The sequence below is a fragment of the Natator depressus genome, chromosome 7, assembly GCF_965152275.1.
Source record: "Natator depressus isolate rNatDep1 chromosome 7, rNatDep2.hap1, whole genome shotgun sequence".
Classification (NCBI taxonomy): Eukaryota; Metazoa; Chordata; order Testudines; family Cheloniidae; genus Natator; species Natator depressus.
The window spans coordinates 25,272,323-25,300,110 of record NC_134240.1 but is presented as its reverse complement, the minus strand read 5'-3'; the positions used below and the strand labels follow the sequence as shown (position 1 = coordinate 25,300,110).

General features: G+C 43.9%; 1 protein-coding gene across 1 annotated transcript in view; it reads right to left on the bottom strand.

Annotated features, from left to right (window-relative positions):
• ARHGEF3 (Rho guanine nucleotide exchange factor 3) overlaps positions 1–27,788 on the bottom strand; it is a 317,845-nt gene that overhangs the window by 215,742 nt on the left and 74,315 nt on the right. The window contains exon 3 of the mRNA XM_074957735.1: positions 19,275–19,341. Coding sequence (XP_074813836.1) covers positions 19,275–19,341 — 67 coding nt within the window. The remainder of the gene's footprint in view (positions 1–19,274; positions 19,342–27,788) is intronic.

Here is a 27,788-nt window from a genome sequence, read left to right as displayed (position 1 = left end):
GGGGTCTAAATTAGCTGTTACCACTCAAGAAAAAGATGTAGGAGTCATTCTGGATAGTTCTCTAAAAACATCCACTCAGTATGCAGCGGCAGTCAAAAAGCGAACAGAATGTTGGGAATCGTTAAGAAAGGGATAGATAATAGGACAGAAAATATCATGTTGCCTCTATATAAATCCCTGGTACGCTCACATCTTGAACACTGTGTGCAGATGTGGTTGCCCCATCTCAAAAAAGATATACTGGAATTGGAAAAGATTCAGAAAAGGGCAACAAAAATTATTAGGGCTATGGAATGGCTTCCATATGAGGAGAGATTAATAAGACTGGGACTTTTCAGCTTGGAAAAAAGATGACAAAGGGGGGTTATGATAAAGGTTTATAAAATCATAACTGGTGTTGAGAAAGTAAATAAGGAAGTGTTATTTATTTCTTCTGGTAACACAAGAACTAGGGATCACCCAATGAAATTAACAGGCAGCAGGTCTAAAACAAACAAAAGAAAGTATTTCTTCACACAGCACACAGTCAACCTCTGGAACTCTTTACCAGAGGATATTGTGAAGGCCAAGAATATAATCTGGTTCAAAAAAGAACTGGATAAATTCATGGAGGATAGGCTTATCAATGGCTATTAGGCAGGATAGGCAGAGCTGCAAAACCATGCTCTGAAGTGTCCCTAGCCATGGGCGGCGAGTTATATGGGCCTGTGGTGCCCGTGCTCTAATATTCAGGGCCCAGGGCCCAAGCTCCACCAATGTTTGGGGCCGGGTCTCTCCCCCGGCCCTGCCTGCTGCCCCCTCACGCCTCCCCCAGAGTGTCCCCCGGCCCTGCCTGCTGCCCCCACATGCCCCTTCACCCCCCGGAGCGTCCCTGTCTGTGCCCTAGGCAGCATGCGGCTGCCCTGCCGCTCCGCACTGCACTCCCTCGCCAGCTGCTGGCTACAACAAAGGGAGCGGCGCCAGCGGTGGCTGCTGAGCCTGCGGAGGGAAGAGGGGATGGGACTTGGACCCATTCTGGGCACCACCAAAAAATTATACAAACCTGCTGCCCATGTCCCTAGCCTCTGTTTGCCAGAAACTGGGAATGGACGATGTGGGGATGAATCGCTTCATGATTATCTGTTCTGTTCATTCCCCCTGAAACACCTGGTATTAGCCTGGTATCGGAAGACGAGATACTAGGCTAGATGGACCATTGGTCTGACCCAGTATGGCCGGTTTTATGTTCTTAACCTGGAAACAATACTTTTACTGGGCTATGGAGTAAATTTGTGTGCTTAATTCTTAGATGCATTAAGATACCGTTAAAAAAACAATCCATAAACAAACATTGCCATGCAGCATTCTCTAATAATAACAGACACCTCCGCATTGTAGAACTCTTTAGTTATCAGTAACAATTACAATCAATTTTATGTGCCATTTTAGCTATTAGATGCATAATAAACTACTGTAAGACAAAATGTTTAAAGATTATTCTTTATCTCAGTAGACCAAAGTGTTCACAAAGATTTTATGAAAGGAAAAAGGATCTCACTGGCTGATTAATCACAGACATGAACAGTAAATGTGTTTGCAAACAGTGTTCTGCTCAGACTTAAAACAATGTCCTGGATGGAAGTAATTATTCATATCATACTTTGTTGGGTACAGTGGGATTATCGTGGTAACTAAAATGTGTTGAATCAACACATCAGTTTAGAATTATGCATTATTAATTTCAACATTGTCTGTAATTTGTCATGGTGAACTGCTTTTTTTTCCAGTTCAGTGTATATATTAAAAAGTACAGCTAATCTAATGTGTGTTTTGGAACTGTAGTTGGAATTGACTTTGCTATCCAGTTACGCAAATGCCACACAATGAATTTCTGATAGAATCTCCTCTCGTTTGCCAACATAAACCTTGCTGTTTCAGTAGAAATTAGCGTAGTGAGTAATCAACAATAAGTCTATTAGACTGTTCAACAACAAAAACCAACAACAAATAAAAAATATTAAAACTCCTTCCATAGATTAAGAAGGCAGACATCAAGACCAGTACTTCTCTAAATAAAAACTCGTGTCTAGTTTATCTATGTACTGCAATCACAGCTCTAATCACCAGGTCTGTAAACAGTTTGTTGTGCAAGGCAGATTTGTAACCATTGTCTCTATTACAGTTACCTTGTAAACACATGCAGGCAGTGACCCATTTGTTCTACCCAAAGGGAAATTCAGGTTATCAGAAATAAGGAAGAGAACAGGACTACTTCTGGCAGTACTCCTTTTCTTTTTGCGGATACAGACTAACATGGCAGCTACTCTGAAGGAAGAGAACGTTGTTCTCCTTCCCAAACAGCCTAGTGCTCTTTAAAATGTTTCCTCAGTTGCATTTTGCGGTTACGTGATGCACCTAATTAGCACATGTGGGTGGTAGAGAGCAAAAGAGTTTGTTTGGCTTCTTCCATCACGAGAGCAAAGGACCATGTGCATTCTGTCTGCTAGCAAAAATGAAAAACAATCCTCCAGGTCCCACTGAACTGTCTCTTTCAATCCTCACTGATGAAGCTTCTCCACACTACATAATACTTTGGGGAAACTCCATCTCCGTGCTGGGCCCTAAGTGCAGAGCATGTCTCCCCAAGAGTGCTTAAATGTCAGTGCAGCAGGTCTTATTTTATGCCTGCACTGTAAAAAAAAGTGTGGTCATAACCCAAGTTATCTAACCAGGATTAAAATAGAAACAAAGAACCAGCAACTCATCTTTTAACTTCAGTTAGCAGCTCAAGTTAAAGCTTATAGGGGAGCTGCTAATTATTAATTATTCCACTATAGTTATGTTGGTCAATTTCCCTGTGTAGACAAATCCTAAAGGATCCCCTGCTAAGGCCCCTAGAAAGACAGTGTAACCCACACACCTCCTGGGTGTGGTGTTCTGTCCCATCTAGTGGCACCGAGACCACTTAGAGAGAGATTAATGAGTCTGTTCTACAGCCTTAAGTAAGGGCTATGTGGCTTTTAGCTCATGTAGTAGAGGTTCATGCATTTAGCGCCATAAGAACATAAGAACGGCCATACTGGGTCAGACCAAAGGTCCATCTAGCCCAGTATCCTGTCTTCTGACAGTAGCCAATGCCAGATGCCCCAGAGGGAATGACTAGGTAATCGTCAAGTGATCCATCCCCTGTCACTCATTCCCAGCTTCTGGCAAACAGAAGTTAGGGATACCGTCCCTGCCCATCCTGGCTAATTGCCATTAATGGACCTATCCTCCATGAATTTATCTGGTTCTTTTTTGAACCTTGTTTATAGTCTTGGCCTTCACAACATCCTCTGGCAAAGAGTTCCACAGTGTGACTGTGCGTTGTGTGAAGAAATACTTCCTTTTGTTTGTTTTAAACCTGCTCCCTGTTAATTTCATTGGGTGCCCCCAAGTTCTTGTGCTATGAGGAGGAGTAAATAACACTTCCTTGTTTACTTTCTCCACACCAGTCACGATTTTATAGACCTCTAGCATATCCCCCCTTAATCGTCTTTTTTCCAAGATGAAAAGTCCCAGTCTTATTAATCTCTCCTCATACGGAAGCTGTTCCATACCCCCTAATCATTTTTGTTGCTCTTTTCTGAACCTTTTCCAATTCCAATTCTTTTTTGAGATGGGGTGACCACATCTGCACGTAGTATTCAAGATGCGGGTGTACCAGGGATTTATACAGAGGCAATATGATATTTTCCTGTCTTATTACCTATCCCTTTCTTAATGACTACCAACATTCTGTTTGCTTTTTTGACTGCCACTACACATTCAGTGGATGTTTTCAGAGAACAAATCAGAGAAAGATCTTTTTCTTGAGTAGTAACAGCTAATTTAGACCCCATCATTTTATATGTATAGTTAGGATTATGTTTTCCAATGTGCATTACTTTGCATTTATCAACATTGAATTTCATCTGCCATTTTGTTGCCCAGTCACCCAGTTTTATGAGATCCTTTTGTAGCTCTTTGCTGTCTGCCTGGGACTTATCTATCTTGAGTAGTTTTGTATCATCTGCAAATTTTGCCACCTTATTGTTTACCCCTGTCATAAATATAAAGGGAAGGGTAAACACCTTTAAAATCCCTCCTGGTCAGAGGAAAAACCCTTTCACTTGTAAAGGGTTAAGAAGCTAGGATAACCTCGCTGGCACCTGACCACAATGACCAATGAGGAGACAAGATACTTTCAAAGCTAGAGGGGGGGAGAAACAAAGGGTCTGGGTCTGTCTGTGTGATGCTTTTGCCGGGGACAGAACAGGAATGGAGTCTTAGAACTTAGTAAATAATCTAGCTAGATATGCATTAGATTATGATTTTTTTAAATGGCTGAGAAAATAAGCTGTGCTGAATGGAATGGATATTCCTGTTTTTGTGTCTTTTTGTAACTTAAGGTTTTGCCTAGAGGGATTCTCTATGTTTTGAATCTAATTACCCTGTAAGGTATTTACCATCCTGATTTTACAGAGGTGATTCTTTTAACTTTTTCTTCTATTAAAATTCTTCTTATCCAAGGGTTTGGGTCTGTGGTCACCTATGCAAATTGGTGCAGATTTTTATCAAACTTTCCCCAGAAAAAAGGGGGTAAGATTTGGGAGGATTTGTGGGGGAAGACGTTTCCAAACTAACTCTTTCCCAGTAACTGGTGTTCGATGTTTGGTGATGGCAGCGAAAGTCCAAGGGCAAAGGGTAAAATAGTTTGTACCTTGGGGAAGTTTTAACCTAAGCTGGTAAAAGTAAGTTTAGGAGGTTTTCATGCAGGTCCCCACATCTGTACCCTAGCGTTCAGAGTGGGGAAGGAACCTTGACAACCCCTTTTTCCAGATCATTTACGAATATGTTGAATAGGACTGGTCCTAGTACAGACCCCTGGGGACACCACTATTTACGTCTCTCCATTCTGAAAACTGACCATTTATTCCTACCCTTTGTTTCCTATCTTTTAGGCAGTTACCAATCCATGAGAGGACCTTCCCTCTTATCCCATGACAGCTTACTTTGGTTAAGAGCCTTTGGTGAGGGATCTTGTCAAAGGCTTTCTGAAAATCTAAGTATACTATATCCACTGGATATAGCTTCAGAGGTCCCAGGTTCAATCCTACCCGCTGCCGACCGGGGTCTGTGGGGGCTCGTCCAGGATTTCAACAGGAATTCTCTGAAGCTCGGGATGTACTTCCTCAGCTAGGGGAAGTATGTATTGGAGTATTGGTTGATCACAGGATGACTATGAGCCGCCAATGTGATATGGCCGTGAAAAAAGCTAATGCGGTCTTGGGATGCATCAGGTGAGGTATTTCCAGTAGAGATAAGGAGGTGTTAGTACCATTATACAAGGCACTGGTGAGACCTCATCTGGAATAATGTGTGCAGTTCTGGTCTCCCATGTTTAAGAAGGATGAAATCAAATTTGAACAGGTACAGAAAAGGGCTATTAGGATGATCCGAGGAATGGAAAACCTGTCTTATGAAAGGAGACTCAAGGAGCTTGGCTTGTTTAGCTTGACCAAAAGAAGGCTGAGGGGAGATATGATTGCTTTCTATAAATATATCAGAAGGATAAATACCATGGAGGGAGAGGAATTATTTAAGCTCAGTACCAATGTGGACACAAGAACAAATGGATATAAACTGGCCATCAGGAAGTTTAGACTTGAAATTAGACAAAGATTTCTAACCATCAGAGGAGTGAAGTTCTGGAACAGCCTTCCAAGGCAAGAAGTGGGGGCAAAAGACCTATCTGGCTTCAAGATTAAGCTCGATAAGTTTTTGGAGGAGATGGTATGATGGGATAACATGATTTTGGTAATTAATTGATCTTTGACTATTCATGGTAAATAGACCCAATGGCCTGTGATGGAATGGGATCTGAGTTACTACAGGGAATTCTTTCCTGGGTATCTGGCTGGTGAATCTTGCCCACATGCTCAGGGTTCAGCTGATCACCGTTTTTGGGGTCGGGAAGGAATTTTCCTCCAGGGCAGATTGGAAGAGCTCCTGGGGGGTTTTTGCCTTCCTCTGCAGCATGGGGCAGGGGTCACTTGCTGGAGGATTCTCTGCACCTTGAAGTCTTTAAACCATGATTTGAGGACTTCAATAGCTCAGACATAGGTGAGAGGTTTATTGCAGAAGGGGGTGGGTGAGATTCTGTGGCCTGCGTTGTGCAGGAGGTCAGACTAGATGATTAGAATGGTCCCTTCTGACCTTAAAGTCTATGAGTCTATGTAAACCACACACCTCTTGGGTGTGGTGCTCTATCCCAGTTAGTATTACCGAGACCACTTATATGGGTATGTCTTCACTACCCGCCGGATCGGCGGGCAGCCATTGATCCCTGAGCGCTCTCCCGTCGACTCCTGTACTCCAGTGCCACGAGAGGCAAAAGTGGAGTTGACGGGGGAGCAGCAGCAGTCGACTCACCGCAGTGGAGACACCATAGTAAGTCGATCGAAGTACATCAACTTCGGTTACGTTATTCACGTAGCTGAAGTTGTGTAACTGAGATCGATCCCCCCCCAGTGTAGACCAGTGCTTAGAGAGAGATTAATGAGTCTGCTCTACAGCCTTAACTAAGAGCCATATGGCTTTTGGCTCATGAACTAAGCTCCAGAGGTCCCAGGTTCAATCCCACCCGCTGATGACCAGGGTCTGTCGGTGTTACAACAGCATACTAAAACCATGCACACAAAATACACATAAATACAAAAAAGAGTCATGGAAAGATTTTTCAAGCATTTTAGTTCATACTGTACTTTATAAGAAAAAGTCTTGTTGATGTTTGCCATATTCCAATACTCTTCCTTGTAACAGTGGAATAACAGGGCATTGTAGCACTATCAAACTGGAATCACCAGCATATAATTTTACTTCAATTTATCTCAAGTGAGACCAGTCTGACATTACTTGAATTATGCCCATATTAATAGTCTTATTCTTGTTGTTTAGTCAAAGAGATAAAAACCAATAGATAAATGCATTAAGTGCAATCAAGTGTTAAATTGCTATAGGAATCTTGGAGCATAGGAGAGGTAGGTGGCTGCTTTTTGTTGAAAAGTTCTTTTATGTAACTAACCTGCCAGTCAGAGCTAAGAAAAACTTTTCTTTCTTTCTTACTAACTTTTACGCTGCTTAGATTTGTTTCATTATAGGAATAATTGAAGTCAGCCAACTTGCACAAAATACATGTATGCTTTTTGTAAATACCGTCTGAGAATTGTGGAATTTATCCCATTTGACATGCAAGCTACCTTTCCCCCCACAGACTTGAAATCAGGCTAGCAGAGAAACCGCTTATGCATCAAAAACTGACCTTAGTATGTTTAGCACATTTTTATGTCAGCATCTAATAAATTATACCGGCTTTGCTCACAGGTGGCAGCATCTGCAGCTTGGTTAGCTAAATACTTTTGTAAAACTAAAAAGGAAATGGAACAAAAAGGAGGAAATAAAGAGAAACTGCACTGCAGTAAATTATCTCCAATCTTCAGGCAACTGCACACCAAACACATGCCTCTAAAAATATTTCAAGCAGAAATGTTGGTTTAGATTTCACTATGCATTTTTTTATTTAATTTTAGCAGTGAGGCTTTTCAGCTAATTTGGGTGAGTAGGGAAAGGAAGAGAGAAAAACCAACATAATGTAATATTCCAGATGTTTGTTTCAAAAATGCAGAAGATTGTATTCATTTTTTGTTGAACAGAATAGACATACCTATCACAGTGATAAGCAGGGGTGAAATGATGGTCCTTTCCAATCATTCCCACAAACCCACCATTCCTCACTGACCAGGAAACATTTTTTCCCCTTGGTCTTCTAGTAACTTCTCCATATCAAACCCATTTGTCACAAATCTAGTTGAGTTCCCCATCTTGGACATTCAAATTGCTGTGCGGGATTCAACTGCTGACTCAGTGTGCTTTGAGCCTTCAGAGTCTGAACCAAGTCCAGGCACTGCTTTTGGCTTTGGTTCTTTAAGCACACTTTTGAGCTGCAGATCCTCTGTCTAGGACCCCCTGTCAAGAGCGAAGACATCACAGTCCAATTGCCCAACCCGTGGAACTAGAGCTGACCCCTCTACTCCTCTCCCCACTCCCACCATTGTACCTGGGCTGGAAAGTACATGATAAAAACAACCCATATCAGCAAGGATGAAATCCACTACAGGTATTCAAAAAAATACATCAACTTCAGAACAACAACTTTATACTATCAACCAGAATGGATAAGTTGTTCAGAAAGATTCACCAAATCATCACAATGTCTAAAAAAACCAATACAAATGACTACATTATTCAAATAATCATCCAGAGTCTAGTCTACAGTCTATACTCTCCATTTTAAATCAGTTGTGGACCCCTCTCACAGCTTCCCCCACCACTTCCTCATCCTTTTGGTCTCTGCTGCTTCCCTCTACCCCTACATTTTCCTCCTCTCCCTCCAGGTCCACACTTCCACTTCCCTCTAATACTCTAATACTTTTTTGACTTTCACCAAAATAAATTGGGTTCAGCCCACTGATGCCTAGAACATTCCCTGAAGTTTTTGAACTGATTGGGTGCAGTGTTCTAAAGTTATTGCATTACAGGATAGACAGAAATGCCATCAGGTTCAGTGTAGGGCACCAGCTACTCTTAGCCACTTACACACACAGCATCACTAAGTTTAGTAGTGCTATATGACTGTTTTAGTCACGGAACTTCCCATTAAGAAACAAAAATATGAAGATTTGTTGGTCTCTATATACACGGCTCAAATTGATTGCTATCAGCATGGGGGGGGAAAAGTTTCCCCTGATAAAATAAATTAATGTAAAGTGAAGAGGAGTTTCCCTTGGTAAATGGTTCACATCCGGGCCCTCCTTATCTCACTTTGAGGTTTGTGTTGGTGTATGCCGATTGATGCTTTAAACAGACCCATTTTTCTCAACACTAGACAGAGACATTTTAAACTATCAAACCGACTGTCAAATGAAGATTGGAAAGTAAGCACAATGTTTTCATTTCATGCCTTTGCCACTTTTGGTTGTCCTCGTGGCTTTGGGGCTGTTGAAATATTCTTGTATGCTATTTCTAGATGACATGCTATATAAGTTTTCAACAAATCATCAGCAGTGAACACATTTCAAGAGCTCCTCAGAGATCTGTTTGTCATGCCCAAGTGTGACAGCACCAAACTCACTGTTCTGTCATCAACATTAATTCAACTCTTCTTTTTATCCCGTTAGAATTGTACTCCTGTTTGAAAAGATATCAACATTTCTTTTTATTGTTCACCATCTGTACCAAAACCTTAGTGACCTGAAGTCAGCTCACTATGCTTTTCAGAACATACTTTTTCCATTCATCAAAGCAAAGCTGATGCCAAAGAGTTGCAAATGCTGAATGAAACTTGGCTCTCTTGTCCAGTGCTCACTTGTCTGTGCATTTCAGTGTCCAGACAAGTCAGGTGGACTACTGATGCAGGTTCTTCCTTGACCCTTTAAGGTATTTGGTCCAAACTTTTACAAGGAATTAATATTTGGTTCTGTAACTGCACTCTTGTACAAGTTTTGTGGGAAATGACCACTACAAAATGCTTGAAGTTTCTTGCTGCCAGTACTAAAACATCCTTGGAATGTCTAAAAACTAGTGGTAGCTTAGATACAAGTGATCATTACTTGATCACATTTGTTATGTGCAGATAGAATAAAGTTCAGTTCAGAAATGTATATACTAGGTTCCTTTAAAGGGTCAATTTCACAAAGCTGACAATTGTGAGCTAAATCAGCAGTGAGGGAAAATTTTAACAGAAAATATGTGAATGCTAATTGGAACTTGTTTAAAAACACTTTACTGGATGCTCAGAAATATCCCCAAAGCCACAATCCCACAAATCAAGAAAGAAGGCCTTCTTGCTTAAAAAACCAACCTGGCCTAGAGGAGCAGTAAAGGCATATTTTTATATATTTTACACAGATACACACAGATATAGATATATAACAAATGGAAGAAATGGGAAGTTGATAGTAATGAATATAAATCAAAAGTTAAGAACTGTATAAAATTGATAAAGGAAACAAAAGGACACAATAAGAAATTTATGGCCAGCAGAGTTAAGGACAATAAGGAGTTTTTTAAAGAATATTAGGGAGAAAAAGAATCCTAACAACAATATTGGTCCATTAGTAGATGGAGGTGGTAGAATCATCAACAAAAATACCTAAAAGACAAGAAGTAGAATCATAGAAATGTAGAGGTTTGAAGAGACTTGAAGAGGATATCAAGTCCAGCCTGCTGCACTGAGGCAGGACCAAATCAACTTAGACCATCCTATCCAATCTGTTCTTAAAAACCTCCAGTGATGCCTATTTCAGAGCTTAACTATCCTTACAGTTAGAAAGTTTTTCCTAATATCCAAGCTAAATCTCCCTTGCTGCAGATTAAGCCCATTACTTCTTATCCCTCTTTCAGTGAACATGGAGAACAACCAATCACCATTTTCTTTGTAATAGTCCTTAACGTAAATAAAAACTTACCATGTCCCCCCTCAATCCTCTTTTGTCAAGAGTAAACATGCCCAGTTTTTTTTAACCTTTCCTCATAGGTCAAATTTTCTAAACCTTTTTTTTTTTTTTTTTTTATCATTTTTGTTGCTCTTCTCTGGACTCTCTCCAATTTGTGCTCATCTTTCCTAAAGTGTGGTGCACAGAATTGGACACAGTACTCCAGCTGAGGCCTCAGCAGTGCTGAGTGGAGTGGGACAATTACCTTCCTTGTCTTATATACAACACTCTTGTTAATACATCCCAGAATGTTATTAGCATTTTTTGCAAGTGCATCACATTGTTGACTCATTCAGTTTGTGATCCACGATAACCCCCAGATTCTTTCAGGAGTACTAACACCAAGCTTGTTGTTCCCCATTTTGTAGTTATGTATTTGATTTTTCTTTCCTGTGTAAAATATGTGGCCCTTGTCTTTATTGAATTTCATCTTAATGATTTCAGACCACTTCTCTAATTTGTCAAGGTCATTTTAAATTCTAATTCTGTCCTCCAAACCACTTGCAACTCCTCCCTTCTTGCTATCATCTGCAAATTTTGTAAGCATACTCTCCACTCCATTATCCAAGTCATTAATGAAAATATTGAGTAGTAACAGACCCATGACTGACCGCTGCAGGACCCTACTACATACACCCTCCCAATTTGACAATGAACCATTGATAACTACTCCGAGTATGGTCTTTCAACCAGTTGCACACCCACTTAAAATAATTTCATCTAGACCACATTTTCCTAGCTTGCTCAAGAGAAGGTTCAGAGGGTATTACTAAAATCAACATACATCACATCTACTGCTTCTGGGACCTCACCCATCCTCCATGAAGTTCTTGAAGATAATTGCTAATGGTTCCAAGATTGCTTCAGCTAGTTCCTTAAATACCCTGAATTTCATCAGGCCCTGCTGACTTGAGTACATCTGACTTCCATATATTCTTTATCCTGTTCTTTCCCTAATTTGGCTTGCATTTTTACCTGTGTTGTTAATATCGTGCCACCCCACCCACCTCCACCCCTCTGTGCTGGACACAGGTGCTGATAGATGCCCCACAGTAGCATGCTTGCACTTATTCTTCTCTGGGTCAGGCATTTGCCCCCTTTTCTCATGTGGGTCTGGAAACTCCTGATACAAAACCCAATTACACGCAGAGAGGTGTTCAAAGCATTTATATAAAACAATATTAGGCAGAAGAATGGGGACAGACCAATGGGCCAAAATGGAGATGGGTGGGAAAAAAATGGTTACTTTGTAACTGTTGTTCAAGATGTGTTGCTCATATCTATTCCAATTAGGTGTGTGCACAGCCGTCAGAAAGTTTCCCCTAGCGGCATCCATCGGGTCAGCTGTGGAGCCCCCTGGAGTGGTGCCTTCATGGCACTCAATATATACCCCAGCCAACCCAGTATCCCCTCAGTTCCTTCTTGCCAGCTACTCCAACAGAGGAGAAGGGGGGCAGGTATGGAATGCATATGAGCAACACATCTCAAAAAACAACAGTTACAAAGGTGAGTAACCGTTTTTTCTTCTTAGAGTGCTTGCTCATATCAATTTCTACTAGGTGACTCCCAAGCCTTCCCTAGGCAGTGGGGTTGAAGTGAAGCAATGTTAACTGCAGTACCACTCTACTGAAAGCCGTGTCGTCCCTGGTGTGCCGGGCTTAGTGTGCTCAATGTACAAGGCAAGGGTCCTGTGGACATCCAGGGAATGCAGCCGCTGCTCCCGGGGTCTGGCGTGAGGTTTAGGGTAAAAAACAGGCAGGAAAATATCTTGTCTGGTGTGAAAACCTGACACCACCTTGGGGAGAAAGGCCTCGGGTGAGGCCTGAGCTGCACCTTATCCTTGTGGAAGACTGTGTAAGGCAGTTCCAAGGTAAGGGCCTTTAGCTCAGAGACGTGTCTCGCCGATGTAATGGCGACAAGGAAAGCAATCTTCCAGGAGAGATACAAGAGGAAGCATGTGGCCATCAGTTCGAACGGGGGCCCCTGAGCCTGGAAAGGACCAGGTCCAAGCCCTTAAGAAAGCGAGCAAACATCGGGTTGGTGAAGACAGAGCAGCACATGCCCGGGTGGAAAGCCGAGATAGCAGCAAGGTGAACCTTCACTGAGGACGCTGCCAGGCCTTGCTGCTTCAGGTGTAGAAGGTACTCCAAAATGAGGGGCACCAACACCCAGAGGGGGGATGTGTAGCGCTGGTTACACCAACACAAGAACTGTTTCCACCTCACCAGATACGTGGCTCGAGTGGAGGGCTTCCTGCTGCCCAGCAGTACTTGTTGTACGGGGTCCGAACACAGAAGCTCCGTACGGTTTAGCCACGCAGCATCCATGCTGTGAGGTGGAGAGACCACAGGTCAGGATGACAGAGGCAACCATGGTCCTGGGTGAGCAGGTCGGGAAGAAGAGGCAACGGGACTGGAATGTCCACTGACAGCTCCAACAGCGTGGTGTACCAATGCTGCCAGGGCCACGCCAGAACTACCAGAATCACCTTCGCCCTGTTTCTGCGGATCTTGAGCAGGAGCTTGTGCACAAGAGGGAACAGAGGGAAGGCGTAAAGCAGGCGACCCAACCAGGGAAGCAGGAACGTGTCTGTGAGGGAGCTCGGACAGTGACCTTGGAAGGAGCAGAAAGCTGGGCACTTCCTGTTGCTGCGGGTGGCAAAAAGGTCGACCTGGGCAAACCCCCACCTTTGGAAGATGGAGTGGACAACATCCAGCCGGCTGGACCCCTCGTGAGAGTGGAAGGACCTGCTGAGGTGATCCGCCAGCGTGTTCTGGATCCCAGGAAGGAAGGACGCCACCAGGTGAATGGAGCGGGCTATACAGAACTCCCAAAGTTGAATGGCTTCCTGGCAGCGGGGGAGGAGTGCGCCCCCCTTGCTTGTTGATGTGGAACACGGCCGTGGTGTTGTCCATGAGAACCGCCACACAACGGCCCCGCAGGTGCTCCTGGAAGGCTTGACAAGCAAGCCGCACCACCATCAGCCCCTGGACGTTGATATGGAGGGAGAGCGTGGACTGAGACCACAGGCCCTAGGTCCGAAGGTTTCTGAGATGAGTGCCCCACCCCAGGGCTGACGTATCCGTGACCAAGGACAAGGAAAGGGGCCCCTTCACACACCACCCTGCGATCTAGCCACCAGCGGAGGGAGGCAAGGACCCGCTCTGGAACAGTGACCACCAAGTTCAGTCCGTGGTTATTTCCATGGAAATGGGACAAACGATTCAAAAAAGGGTAGGATCCTGGGGGAAGTCTGGTTCGCTGTCTTTGGGTGTCCCTTCAAGAGGCCTGCTTGGAGCCCGATGATGGCTTTTGGGGTGCTGGCCTTGTCCAGACAGGGGGTTGGAGGGCTTCCTCCTGCTATTACATTGCCACCGTCTGTAAAAATCCTGCCTCAGCTGAGGAAGGTAGGAGCGCTGCTGCGACTGCTGAGGTTTGAAGTGCTTCCACTGGTTTGCCGGGGTGTGCATACTGTGGCAAATTGCCGGCACTACTATGATGGGTCTCACGCTTTCTCTTCTTGGCGGGGTTCAGGGCACCGTTTCTTGCCCCTGAACTGGGGTATTAACTGCCCCACTAGTGTCCTAGAGGAGGGAAGTGAAAAGGGAGGGACCCGGGCCCACCCTCTACTCTGGGTCCCAGCCCAGGGGCCCTAGGGATCGCGGTAAATCACTAGAACTAGCGGTTCCTTCCCCTGGGCTACTTCCCTCTCCTGCCCTTCAGCTTGTGGGGCTTCCTGCCCTCCCTCTGCACAAACCAGGTGTCCCTTTACCTAAGATCTTGGTCTTCTTAGCCCATGGCAGCACTTCTCCAAACTCTCCTCTGCTTCCCTCCAAACTGCTCTCTGCTCCAACACCAATCCACTCTGTTTCAACTCCTCCATACTGCTCTCTACTTCCACATCAATGCACTCTGCTTCAACTCCTCCAAACTGCTCTTTGCTCCAACACCAATCCACCCTGCTTCAACTTCTCCTCTTGTCTGAAACAGGAAGTTTTTATCATGTGACTGACTTCAGGTGCTCTAATTGGCTTCAGGTGCTTTAATTAATTTATAGCAAACTTTCTTCTCTCTACAGGGAATAAGGCTCCCTTCTAACACTCTCCTGCTGCCCTCTGGCCATGCTGTATCACAATACCCAGGGACTTCAGGGTCGTCCTCGAGTCTTTAAGGCTGCGCAGCCTAAAGTCAGTCTGTTCTGAGAACAGATCACCCCTGTCAAAGGGTAGATCCTGCAGCATTTGCTGAACCTCTGGGGGCAGGCCAGAGGCGTGCCTCATGGCAATCCTGGAAGACAACATGCGTGCAGCCAAGTCTTCAGCATCCAGCGAGGCCTGCAAAGAGGTCCGTGCCACTGTTTTGTCCTCGTCAACCAGGGCCCCAAACTCCTCTCTGGACTCAAGAGGCACAAGCTCCTTGAACTTCAGCATGGAGTTCCAGAAGTTAAAATTGTAATGGCTCAGGTGTGCCTGCTGACTGGTGATCCGGAGCTGAAGCCCCCCCCCCCACATGGAGTAAACTTTGCGGCCAAACAAGTTGAGGCACTTGCATCCTTCGACTTGGGCCCAGGGGCCAGCTGACCATGCCGCTCCTTCTCGTTCACAGCCGCCACCACGAGCAAGCAGGGCTGCGGGTGAGTGAACCAGTAATCACCCCCCTTCGAGGGGTCAAAGTATTTGTACTCCACCCCCTTAGCCGCAGGGGAATGGAGGCTGGGGTCTGCCAGATGGTTTTGGCATTAGTCTGAATGGTCCTGATGAGGGGAAGGGTCACCCTCGACGGGCCTTCCGGGGCCAAAAGTCCACACCGGATCCTCCGGTTCCACTACCTCCTCTGTCTGCAGGTTCGTATTACGTGCAACCCTGCGCAGGCGGTCCTGGTGGGCACAGATGTCAATCGGCGGTGACCCGGAGATCGAGCTGCTGCCACAGCCTTGTCAGGGGAGAAGGGGGAGGAGGCCACAGGGGGAAGAGGGTCATCTTGTCCCCCCTCGGTTGCGGGGGCTCGATGTCCTGCATCACCAACCAAAGGGTCCAGCTTAGGGACTGGGGTCGGAGGGGGTCCCGAAGTGGGAAGAGTGCATACAAGAGCTAGTTGGGGAGTCCAGAGGTACTGGACTTAGCAGATCCCCCCGTAGGGCCAGAGTCAACGGTGCCGGGGTTATGGACTTTGTTCCTGGGTGCTCCCCTCTGGGACGCTCCCCATTGGCTGGCTCCAGGGAAGAGCGTCTCTGTGCAGGAGGCGTACCCTTTTCCGGCTTCTGGTGCCGCTTCTGACCAGGAGAGTGGGAGGGGTGCCAAGCTGATGTCACCGGTTGCAGTGCCAGAGAGCAGAAGTGCTGCGTGTCTCAGTCAGAGTCCAACCATGGTGCCACCTCCACAACTGCCACTGGGGCGGTGCGCACTGAAGCGCTCGGTGCCAGGTCCTGGCATGCCGAAGGAGGGTGGGGGCTAAGTGCCACCTCCATAAGGAGCTGCTTCAAGTTAAAGTCCCACTCCTTTTTAGTCTGAGGATGAAATCCTTTGCAGATCCTGCACTTTTCGTCTTCATCAGCCTCCCCCAAACACTTCAGGCAAGAGTCATGGAGGTTGCCCATTGGCATGGGCTTAGAGCAGGACCTGCAGGGCTTGAACCCCGGGGACTTGGGCATGGAGCACCGAGAAGAAGAATCGGGGTGGAGGGGAAACCCCCCAACCTGACTAGCACTAACTAAAAACCAAAAACAAGAACTACAAACCAAACTAAAAACAACTATCTACAGAGCTAAGGAAATGTGGAGATCATGCGAGCAAGATGCCACAGTTCCAATGACCATCACAGGCAGTAAGAAGGAACTGAGGGGGCGCCGGGTTGGCTGGGGTATATATTGAGCCCATGAAGGTGCCACTCCAGAGGGCTCCACAGCCAACCCGATGGATGTTGCTAGGGGAAAACTTTCCAACAGCCATGCACCTGGCGCGCACACACCTAATTGGAATCGATATGAGCAAGCACCGAAGAAGAATTTAAGGGAATTCAACAACAGTGAAACAGGAGTACATTCAGATGTGGCAAAAACCATCACTCCCCACCCAAGGCCTCTAACCCCACTAGTGCTGCACATAAAGCTGGGATGCTAGCTTCGTGGGTTGCGTTGCTCAGTCGGGGCCTCCAGCCTGTTGGAATTAGGGTTACCATCTTTGAAATGCAAAAAAACCACAGCAACCCCTGCCCCCACCATCACAAGGCAAACTGGCTCCAACCCCAAACCCTAGGCAACTCTGCAACTGCCCCCTTCAACAGCCATTAACAGTATCTAGAGAGAGTACACATATAGATAAAATTTATACCATCATTGACCACAAATGGGCATTTGTTTTAAGAGCTTTATCATTTATTACTTGTTAGCCAGTCTCAAACGTAGTTTCATTTAGCCAGTTGTCATTGAATGTGCCGTTTCTGATTCAAGCTTTATTTCGGGGGTGTAGTAGGATCACTCGCACCATTGCCCTGATCTTCCATTATTTAATATGCCTCACACATCTCCTCACTCTTGCATGACTCATACCCTCTCTCACACACACAGGCGTGGTGCACTTGTGTGTTGGTGGGCAGACAGCTGCTGTATTTTCAACAGGTTTGATCTGTCATAGCTTAAACTGCGGAAGTGGGAACACTGCAGCATCTTTAGCTGGACATAGACACTTTTAATATTAGATATCCCAGTGTATTGTGATAATAATGGAAATCTTTAGACCCATGTAAAAAAAATTATTTTTCTGACAACTGGCAAATCCATTAAAAAAAAACCCAGCGAGACTGGTCAAATACGGGCCAGGTGGTAAGCCTAGGTGGAATGCTGCTCCTTGGTTACCCAGCCTTCACATTCCCCCAGGACACCTGGGAGTTTAAGTCCAAAGTGTTGACAAGTCAAAGTCTGGTAGTGTCTGTCACAACTCCTATTCCCCTGTCTTATGCACACCCACTCCCAAAGCAACACAGTCCTTCTTCCTTCCACACAGCTCCCTCTGCCCCCCCTCCCCTGACGCTACAGCCAAGATGGCACTTGCCCTCAAGCTCCTCCAATCTGCCATGGAATCCTCTGTCATCTTGCCCCTTCAAGCTGTTGATCCTCCAGGACTTGGCTGCCCTTAGGTGCCATCTGCTGGCTTATTACAATATTAATTGTGTTGAGTATCTGGCCACCATTAATCTTTTTAGTGAAGACTAAAGCAAAGTAGGCCTTAAACAACTCAGCCTTCTTGATGTCATCACGTATTAGCTACCCTTCCCCACTAAATAGAGGACCTACACTTACCTTCATCTTTCTCTTGCTCCTAGTTTATTTAAAGAACTTCTTCTTATTGCCTTTTATGTTCCTTGCTAGGCATAACTCATTTTGTGCCTTAGCCTTTCTGATTTTGTCCCTACATATTTGTGCTATACTTTTGAATTCCTCCTTAGCAAATTGTCCAGGATTCTATTTTTTGTAGGATTCCTTTTTGAATTTCAGGTAATTGAAGAGCTCCTGATGGAGCCATATGGGCCTCTTATGAGTCTTTCTATCTTTCCTTCACATCAAGATAGTTGGCAGTTGGGCCTTTAATTTTGTCTCCTTGAGAAATTACCAGCTCTCATTAACTTCTTTATCCCTTACATTTTCTTCCCCTGGGACACTACCTACCATTTCTCCGAGATTGTTGGTCTGATTTTCTGAAGTCTATTGTCCTTATTCTGCTGCTCTCACTTCCTCCTTTCCTTAGAATCATTAAATCTATCATTTCACAATCATTTCCAGCAAAATTCCTGAGTAGTCAATAAATATTACTGTTTTGTATTTGGGAAAAAGCACATGGTGTAGTCATAGAGAATGATGATAATGCAATACTTTCCATTCCAAAAGTATCTTGGGAGGATGTTAAACATTGTCCCGAGATGACTGATCATAGCACCTGGTCTGGGCGGGATCTGCAACATCTGTGACAGCAGATGGCCGACTCCACATCCACTAAGGCTTTCCATGATTCAAGAATTTCATATCAACCAGAATTCGTAAGTTGTTCATAGACAGATTCCCCAAATTGTTACAGTCCCAAATTTAGGAATAAGTTTTGTTTGGTAGAAATAGTTCCACATTTTTAGTTGTGTGGGGAAGTTTTATTTAAGAGAACAACACTCCTCTGCAACATTTGTAACCCCAATATTGCAGCATCCTGTTAATATGTCAGAGCCAAATTATGAAAATACAAAATTGGCTACAAACAAGAGTGAAACTGACTAGTCTATGTACAGTGTCCAAATTTAATATAATGCAAAAGTAAACAGACAGTATAAAGGATGGAAATTGAGAAAGACTTTTACCAAATTGTTTTAGTTTTAATTATTTTTATATATATAATTATATAAAGATAAAATACAAACCATAATCTACCAGTATCCAATCCCTACTTATAAAACATTTAAGCACATGCACGTCCTTCAGTGCTTTGCTGAATAGGGATAAAATATGTGCTTAAATACTTTGTTGAACTGGGATCTAAATTCATAAAATACTGTATGTAACAGACAGATCTTTCTACCCAACCTTCCATTAAGCTACTATAAATACACACACACACACACACACACGTCTGTCCAGGATCATCATCATAACCACAACAAATCTGTATCTTTTTTGACATTTAATCAAATCACTTTAAAGCATTTGTAGGCAAAACAATTAAATAGAATACCCAAACTTACCCCTCTGAAATTCCAGCCTTTTGTGGAAGGAAACAGGGAAAAGTTGTTCTGATGTTGCCGTTTAGGCCTGCAAGATGAGACAAGGATAGCATTTACTGGTTGCATTTTTAGCCTAGGCCTCTCCAGATCAATACTGGGCAAGAGAGGGAGTGGGAGGGAAATAGCAACATAAGTTGTAAACAGACACCTTAGATTTCTTACTGTTTTCTTTGAACTGGATATATTTGTGACAAATTTATCTTTTCACTTCAGGCATATTTCGGAAAACAACCTGTTTTCATATGGTTTGAAAGCCAAAATAAAGAGGCAGCCTTACAAATCTAATGAGACATGTGGAATTGATTTTCAGCACTGACCACCCATAGCTTCCAGTGACTTCAACACTACTAAAAAATCAGGCCAGCTGTGCCTTCTTCAGACCATGTCTAAAATTATACCAGGAAGAAGATAAAGGCAACTTAACAAAGTTTTGCCATCAATTGACATACAAATCCAAAATGCATTTGAACCAGGCAACATTTACAGTTTCAGCTTATTCTGAAACTCCTCTCCTACAATACATTACAATTACATATTATGCAGTTCTCTCTGTAAAGTAATCATCACAACCGCCACTTTTATACTTATATAGTGCCTTTTATCAGCAAATCTCAAATCATTTTACAAACTTGGACAAGTATTATCAAGATTTTACCAATGAGGAAACTAAAACAAAGGTTAAGTCAGCTGCTGAAGGGTAGCAAATCAACAAATGGCTAGCAAACTGAATCCAGGTGTTACTCGCATCATTAAGAATACTGCTAGCTGCCATTTACATTTATAATTTTAAAAGTACACTCCAAGATAGAGCCTGCTGTCTGGATCACTCAAAAAGAAAAGGAGTACTTGTGGCACCTTAGAGACTAACCAATTTATTTGAGCATGAGCTTTATTTTGGCTCTGCCTATAATATAAACAACAGTGACAGGGCACTCGTTTCAAATATTGTTGACTTGTGTAGGGTGGGTATGACCTAATCATGTTGTGATTGACTTTTAACCTGGCTACACGTGATCATCACAGGGCTTCCAACCACATCACAAATGTTAACTACTGTAACTGGGTCAGGGGACCACCAGATTCTAAACATATCTGACAGTTACATTTTTACATTTACAGTTAGGTTTGGGGGAGGCAGTTTGTTTGTTTTGGGATTATTTTGGAAACCACCACCTTTCAATCATGAAGAACAGATTATTCAAATAAATAATCACTTACCTATAGGAAAGTAAAGAATCTATGAATTATTTATTCTGTTTATTAAAGCTCTCTCCAAACTTAAAGACAGCACACATATTATAAAAAAAAGCACATGAACAAACTCCAGGTATATTAATATCAACAAAAATTCCTCAAATCCAAGCCAAATAAAGTTTTGCCCCCTAAGAATCAATAACTCCTCCCAATCTACCCAGATATTCTCTCCAGCCCAATTTACTCTTACCCTAATGAATATATCCTGCAGGGAAAGCCTGACAGAATACACTGACATTGCAGTATGCCCTCAAAGTCAAAAAATCCAGATTCTGCTGGACCAAGAGAAAAGGATTTCTCTTTCTAGATGTCTAATTAGCCATCATGGCCTTTTATACAAAGGGGGCAGGGAGGAACAAGCAACAAGAAAACAAAAAAGAACTCAAAATCAGCACAGTAGAAGGCTGCACGTTAAAACTGCCATCCATCCAAGAGAGGAAGGTTGTTCTTGTAGTTAAAGAACTGAACTGAGACTTGAAAGATTTGGGAACAATTCCTGGCTCTGGCACAGAGTTCCTTCATGACCCTGGGTAAGTCAATCTCTCTGTGCATTAACTTCCTCTCTCTCTAAAGTGGGATAACATTCCTTTCTGCAACCTTTTGTCTGTCCTGTCTAGAATGTGAGAGACAAGGTGGGTGAGGCAATATCGTTTATTGGATCAACTTCTGTTGGAGAGAGAGAGACAAGCTTTCCAGACACACAGAGCAATTCTTCAGGTCTGGGAAAGATACTCCCAGAATTACGGCAAAATGCAAGGTGATCTGGCAAAACCTGCAGACGTTATCTCCATGGCTACAATGATCAACACACCCACCCCCCCAACACACCTTTCAAAATCCATGGGTCCTATAAAATGCCTATCACAACACATCATGTACATCACCCAATGCACTAAGTGGCCCAGTAACAACTATTTGGGCATGGGCGGCAGGTGAACCTCCACTTTGGGGAGGCTAGCCCACCAGACCTGCCCCTTCTGCCTGAGGCCCCACTCCCCACATGCCAGAGCCCCGAAACCCCAACCCCATAACAAGAAGAGCCCTGAAGCACCCCCTCATGACTAGAGGAGCCCCGACTAACCCACCCCAGTCCCCGCAGGCCAGCCCCTTCAGCCCCAGCGCCTAGCCAGGCCACTCCCCCCGCACTGAACTAGGCTGGCCCAAGCACTGGGCCAGGATGCTTCCCTCCCCGGCCCCTGAGCACGGGGCTGGGCTGAACCACTCCCGCCTGAGCACAGGGACAAGTGGCTGCCCCCCACCCCCCCAACTGAGTACTGAGCCGCTCCCTCCCCTCCCCCCGCCAAGCGCAGGGCTGAGCCATCCCCTGCCCGCGTGCTGGGAAGAGCCGGTGCCCGCCACCCTGTCCCCCACTCCGAGCCAGCAGCCTCAGTGCCCAGCTGAGATGCCTCACTCCCCCGCCCACCACTTGCTTGCAGCATCCCTCCTCAGTCCACCGCCCCTGAGGAGAAGCGACGCAGCGCAGGGATCAGGGGGAGAAAGAGGGGGAGTGTAGGTAGGCAGCAGCAGCAGCAGGCGGTGGGTGGGGAGACCCTGGGGAAGTGGCAGGGCTACCACGGCTCAGGTATCCCTCGGGGGCAGCTGCGCCCGCTGCCCATGTATTTGGGTGAAACCAGACAATCCCTACACTCTTGAATGAACTCACACAGGAAAATGATAAAAGACAAAAACACCCTATCATCTATGGGTGAATGCTTTTCACAAAGCTATCACTCAATATTTGACCTATGAGTCCTCTTCTTCAAAGGAAACCTGTACAACACTTTCAAAAGACAAGCCTGGGAGCTTAAATTTATTACTCTGCTGGACACTAAAAATCATGGTCTAAACAGACACTCCGGATTTATGGCCTATTACAACATTAACCCCCTCTTTTTGTCCTATGACTGCAGAGGTGTTAAGGGGGCACTCTACCTTGAATGGTCCCTTATAATACGTGTTAACTGCTTATGCTAAACAGTCTGTTCCTCTTTGCCTTTTGCTGTAACCTTGGGAGTACCTTTCCCAGACCTGAAGAAGAGCTCTGTGTAAGCTTGAAAGCTTGTATCTTTCACGAACACAAGCTGGTCCAATAGAAGGTATTACCTCACGCACTTTATCTCCCCAATATCGTGGGACTGACAGAGCTACAACACTTCTCACTGGCTAGAATGTGAACGGACTCTTACCATGAGTATTTACGGCATACATGGAACCCTGATCTCAGTAGGGGCTTCTTGTTGCTACCATAATACAAATAATAATGATCATCCCATCTTTTGTTCAGTTCCCTCTTCAAATTTTGACATTTAATTTTGATATTTAATTTCCCAGTTGTGAACTGTGTCAGCCCAGAGGGAGTTCCAGAACTTCAACTACACAGATAGAGTCAACACAGCTCACAAGGCTACACACACCGTGAATTCTAGAATCAAAGACCTGGCTCTGAAAAAGCCCTTTTGCCATGTCTTTTCCATAGTGGCCATTAAGGTGAAATTTTCAACTCAAGAGCCTCAGCTGGATTGTGACGGACACATCACATCACACAAGGCGAGAGGCCTGTGATCATCAATAACTACTTTCAAAAGTTAGTTATTTGTCCAGAAAGTGTTTCACACTCTTCTCTAGGACGTGGCATACACAGCTGATCCTACAGTAGGAATTCAGGGTAGGATTTTGAAAACTACCAATGGACTTTCAATGGGACTTGTGCTCCTAAATCACTTAGACACTTCTCAAAATTCCACCCTTACTTCATATTACTACACTTTTCTTCAACATTTTAATGCTACTATCCCATACATTTTCCCTTTTCTCTTGCCTTCCTTATCACAAAGCACAGATCATTAGTTCTATTTTAATTCAGTATGTGGAAAACAAAAGACACTTCATCTTAAGCAAGTATGGCATGATTTATATATTTAAGGAAAAAGAAAAACTTAACAATAAGAACAAGATATTTATATCCATCCCTGCAATCATCACTGTAACAAGAGCTTGAAACTCTGCAACAAGTAATATAAATTTGACATGCCTAATCATCTACTTGGGACTCTGAACTGAAGACCATCCATTAGTGCAATTCTGATGACTCAATTTATCACTGTCAAACTGTTATCAGCCTGTAACTTTCAACTAAGTTGAAAGTATCCATCACCATATGGACAACAGCCAAAAAAGTTTTTATAGAACAGACTTCATATTTAATTGGTTTTGCCAATTTTCACCCCTCCCCCGTTCTGCACCCTTACTGGCTCACAAATCAGCACATTAGTTTGTTTTGGTTAGAATGAGCAACTCTAATATACATTCATAATGGAATCCCTGTTCCTTTCTTTCTCCACAATCATGCTGTTATCAGAGATCCCTAATAGAACATCTCAGTGAAAGAAAACAAGTCTTACCAAAAGGAGCTTTAAATTAACAAAGTAATGAAACATGTCAAGACACGGTTTGTTCTTCTGACACCGAAGTAATTACTAATTTTTTATGGTCTGGTAAACACTGAGGGCGTAACAACATTCCCTACAAACTGTTTTTCCTCCAATTTGTGCTCTTATAAGCAGCAGACATCAGATGGAGGTAATTACACTGCAAGCCTACAGTTATCAGTTTAAGATTAAGCTTCCTTAACCAACTCCCTCCAGGACTGACCCTTCCACTGTTATAGAACTGACTTTCCCATTTTCTGTTCCATTTATAGTATATAATATCACATTAATCAGCATTATGTGGCTTATTATTTCAAAAGGCTGACTGTCCTATATATAGAAACCACTTTCAGTGATGCAGAAAGTAGCCAAACTCTACTTATAGTAGAGATAAGACCAAATCAAACCCCCGATCATAACTTTGGGGAGGTGAGAGAGAGAAGAGGTATCAAAATGCAAGATTAAATTTGAGTTTCACAAGTGCGGTTTTTTTTTGTTTTTTTTTTATAATGAGCCAAACTAAACCTGAACTACAAAATGTCTAAAATTTAAAGCTGAAATCGAATTTTTCAGCTTTAGCCTATTCCTAAATTATAGTGAAGCAGAATGCACGTCCCAGATTGTTTCAATCCATCTCCAGTCAGAAAATGCAATTCTCAAGAGCAAAGTCCTGTTTGCAGCCTTCAAACTGGGCCTTTAGTGTCTTGGAGTCACTTCAATTCTGCAATTCCTCTATCCATGTCGTAATTTTAGCTGGAGTTTGCCTAAACAAATACTGCAGAGTGCAAGAGAGTTTTAAAATCCATCTAATTAAAGTATAATGATCTGGTCTATATTCCACAGGATAGGTCCATCAACGCCATTCACTCATGAGACCAAAAGGAAGACCTACATTAAAAGGCACGTACAGTGGAAAATATATGATTTAAAAGGAGATAGAGATTGAATGAAGCTGAAACAGATATTATAGAAAGGGTTTTCCAGGTGGCAAGAACAAGAGAGGGGAAGGTTCTTGCATTATATGTGATGAAACTGACACCCTATGAACATCTAAAATAGATTATGGAATGTGACAAAGGGGAAGGATACTTCAGACAGGAACTCTGCCCCAACGTTTCTTACAACAGAAATTCCCTCCAGGTTATAAAACTTAGAATACAAAGTATTTGCTGGAAATGGAATTTAAAAAAGTACTTTTGGTATTCATTTAAAAAACTGCTTCTAAAGCAAAATATCCTTTAAGTGCAATTTTCTAAACTATACTTTTGTTTTAAATGCTTGTATGACTAACTCAGGAAAGAAAACCTAAGCATAATATATTTAGGAATTACATCCTTGTGTGCATTTGCAATTGTGATTTTGAAATCCATGAAAGAATTTTTGTTCTCTTCAGTGCACTCTTTTGCACTCAAAGGATGGACAGTCACATATTGCTCCAACAACACCTACAAATACAATTTATTTCCAGCAGGGTTTTCACAAGCTTAACAGAGCAGAATATGGCCCATAAAATTTAGGTCTCTGTCCTACAGACCTGAATTCCTTCAACTCCCATAAGAGTTAGTGTGAGTTGTGGGTACTCAGCACTTCATAAGAGTCCACTCAGTATAGCAAGATTGGGCTCTAAATTCTTAAAAAGAAACAAAATTATTCATTGAGAGTGAGTGAAGGATTTTTAGCAGCATATGCTGACATACCAAATATGAACATAACATTTTGAGGCTGCAGTGTCAGAAAACATTAAGGAGGAAATTAAATAAGAAAACAGCCTCTAAGAACGTGGATCTATGCAAATGAAAAGCTGAATCCGATGAAGTGAGCTGTAGCTCATGAAAGCTTATGCTCAAATAAATTTGTTAGCCTCTAAGGTGCCACAAGTACGCCTTTTCTTTTTGCGAATACAGACTAAGATGGCTGCTACTCTGGAACCAGATACAGTCAACAGTGAAACAAGTCTTACACATACTGTTGTCCCATGCTTTCTTCACAATATACTTATTTACATCATGAATCAATGCATAGCACTGTAAAATACCCTGACTCCAGATTACCAAAGAAGCCACAACATCTTTTTCAATTTTTGCATTTGATTAATTTCTTGTAAAAATAGAGTATTTTCAAAATCTTGTCTTCTGAAGGGAACACTTTTGAAGATCAAAAGGGAGATTTAAGTTTTGATGTAAAAATTGTCAAAACCCCCTATTGATATAGCATTTCAGTTGTTGAAGAAATATGGGCCTGATTTAAAGTTTTAAGGTATTTTTATTCTGAAGTTTTAACTACTGCAAATTAGTGTGGTAAATTACAATTGATACAGAACACGAAAAGCATGTCTGTGATAAATGTATTTAAGCCCCTATCCAAAACTGAAATACAGATTTCACGGCTGCTAGTCAACAGAAGTCAACAAGCCTCACTAGGTATACTGCCATAGAAGTCAAGTTTTGGTCCCAAGTGCTATCCCAGGGTATGTGTACAATACGAAATTAGGTTGAATTTATAGAAGTCGAATTTTTAGAAAGTGATTTTATACAGTCGATTGTGTATGTCCACACTTAAAACCATTAAGACCATTAAGTCGGCAGAGTGCGGCCACAGTACCGAGGCTAGTGTCGACTTCCGGAGCGTTGCACTGTGGGTAGCTCTCCCACAGTTCCTGCAGTCTCCGCTGCCCATTGGAATTCTGGGTTGAGATCCCAGTGTCTGACGGGGCAAAACACATTGTCGCGGGAGGTTCTGGGTATATTTCGTCAGGCCCCCATTCCCTCCCTCCCTCCGTGAAAGCAATGGCAGACAATCATTTCGCGCCTTTTTTAATGGGTTACCCGTGCAGACGCCATACCATGGCAAGCATGGAGCCCGCTCAGCTCACCCTGCTCAGCCATCACCGTATGTCTCCTGGGTGCTGGCAGACGTGGGACTGCATTGCTACACAGCAGCGTCTCATTGCTTTGTGGCAGCAGATAGTGCAGTAAGACTGGTAGCCACCCTCGTCATCTCCTGGCTGCTCTGGCTGGCCTTGGTCAGGTCGGTCAGGTCACCTGAGCGGACATGGGTGCTCCTGGCAGACCTCGATAAAGCCTGTCAGGGGTGCGTGCACATAAATGGGAGTGACTCAGGTCATGCTCTTCTTTAAGTTTTGTCTAATAGAGATTCAGTCCTGCCTGGAATATTGGCAGAGGAATAGCTCTCTCAGTCAGCAGCACCGTCTGCTGCCAGCCTACCCCTCCCTCCCTCCGTGAAAGCGACGGTGACAATCGTTTCGTGCCTTTTTCCGTGCGGGCGCCATATTCCTGTCAGCATCGTCATCCACCTGCCGCTTCCGCTGCCACTCTGCTCTCCTGCTCACGCCATACCACGGCAAGCATGGAGCCCGTTCAGATCACCGCGGCAGTTTTGACTGCTCTAAACACCACGCGCATTATCATGCAGTATATGCAGAACCAGAACCTGCAAAGCAGGCAAGGAGGCGACGGCAGCATGGTGAGGAGAGCGATGAGGACATGGACACAGACTTCTCTCAAAGTACGGGCCCTGGCAATTTGGCCATCCTGGTGGCAATGGGGCAGGCTCATGCCATGGAACGCCGATTCTGGGTCCAGGAAACAAGCACAGACTGGTGGGACCACAGTGTAGCAGGTCTGGGACGATTCCCAATGGCTGCAAAACTTTCGTATGCATAAGGGCACTTTCATGGAACTTTGTGATTTGCTTTCCCCTGCCCTGAAGCACAAGAATATCAAGGTGAGAGCAGCCCTCACAGTTCACAAGTGAGTGGCGATAGCCCTCTGGA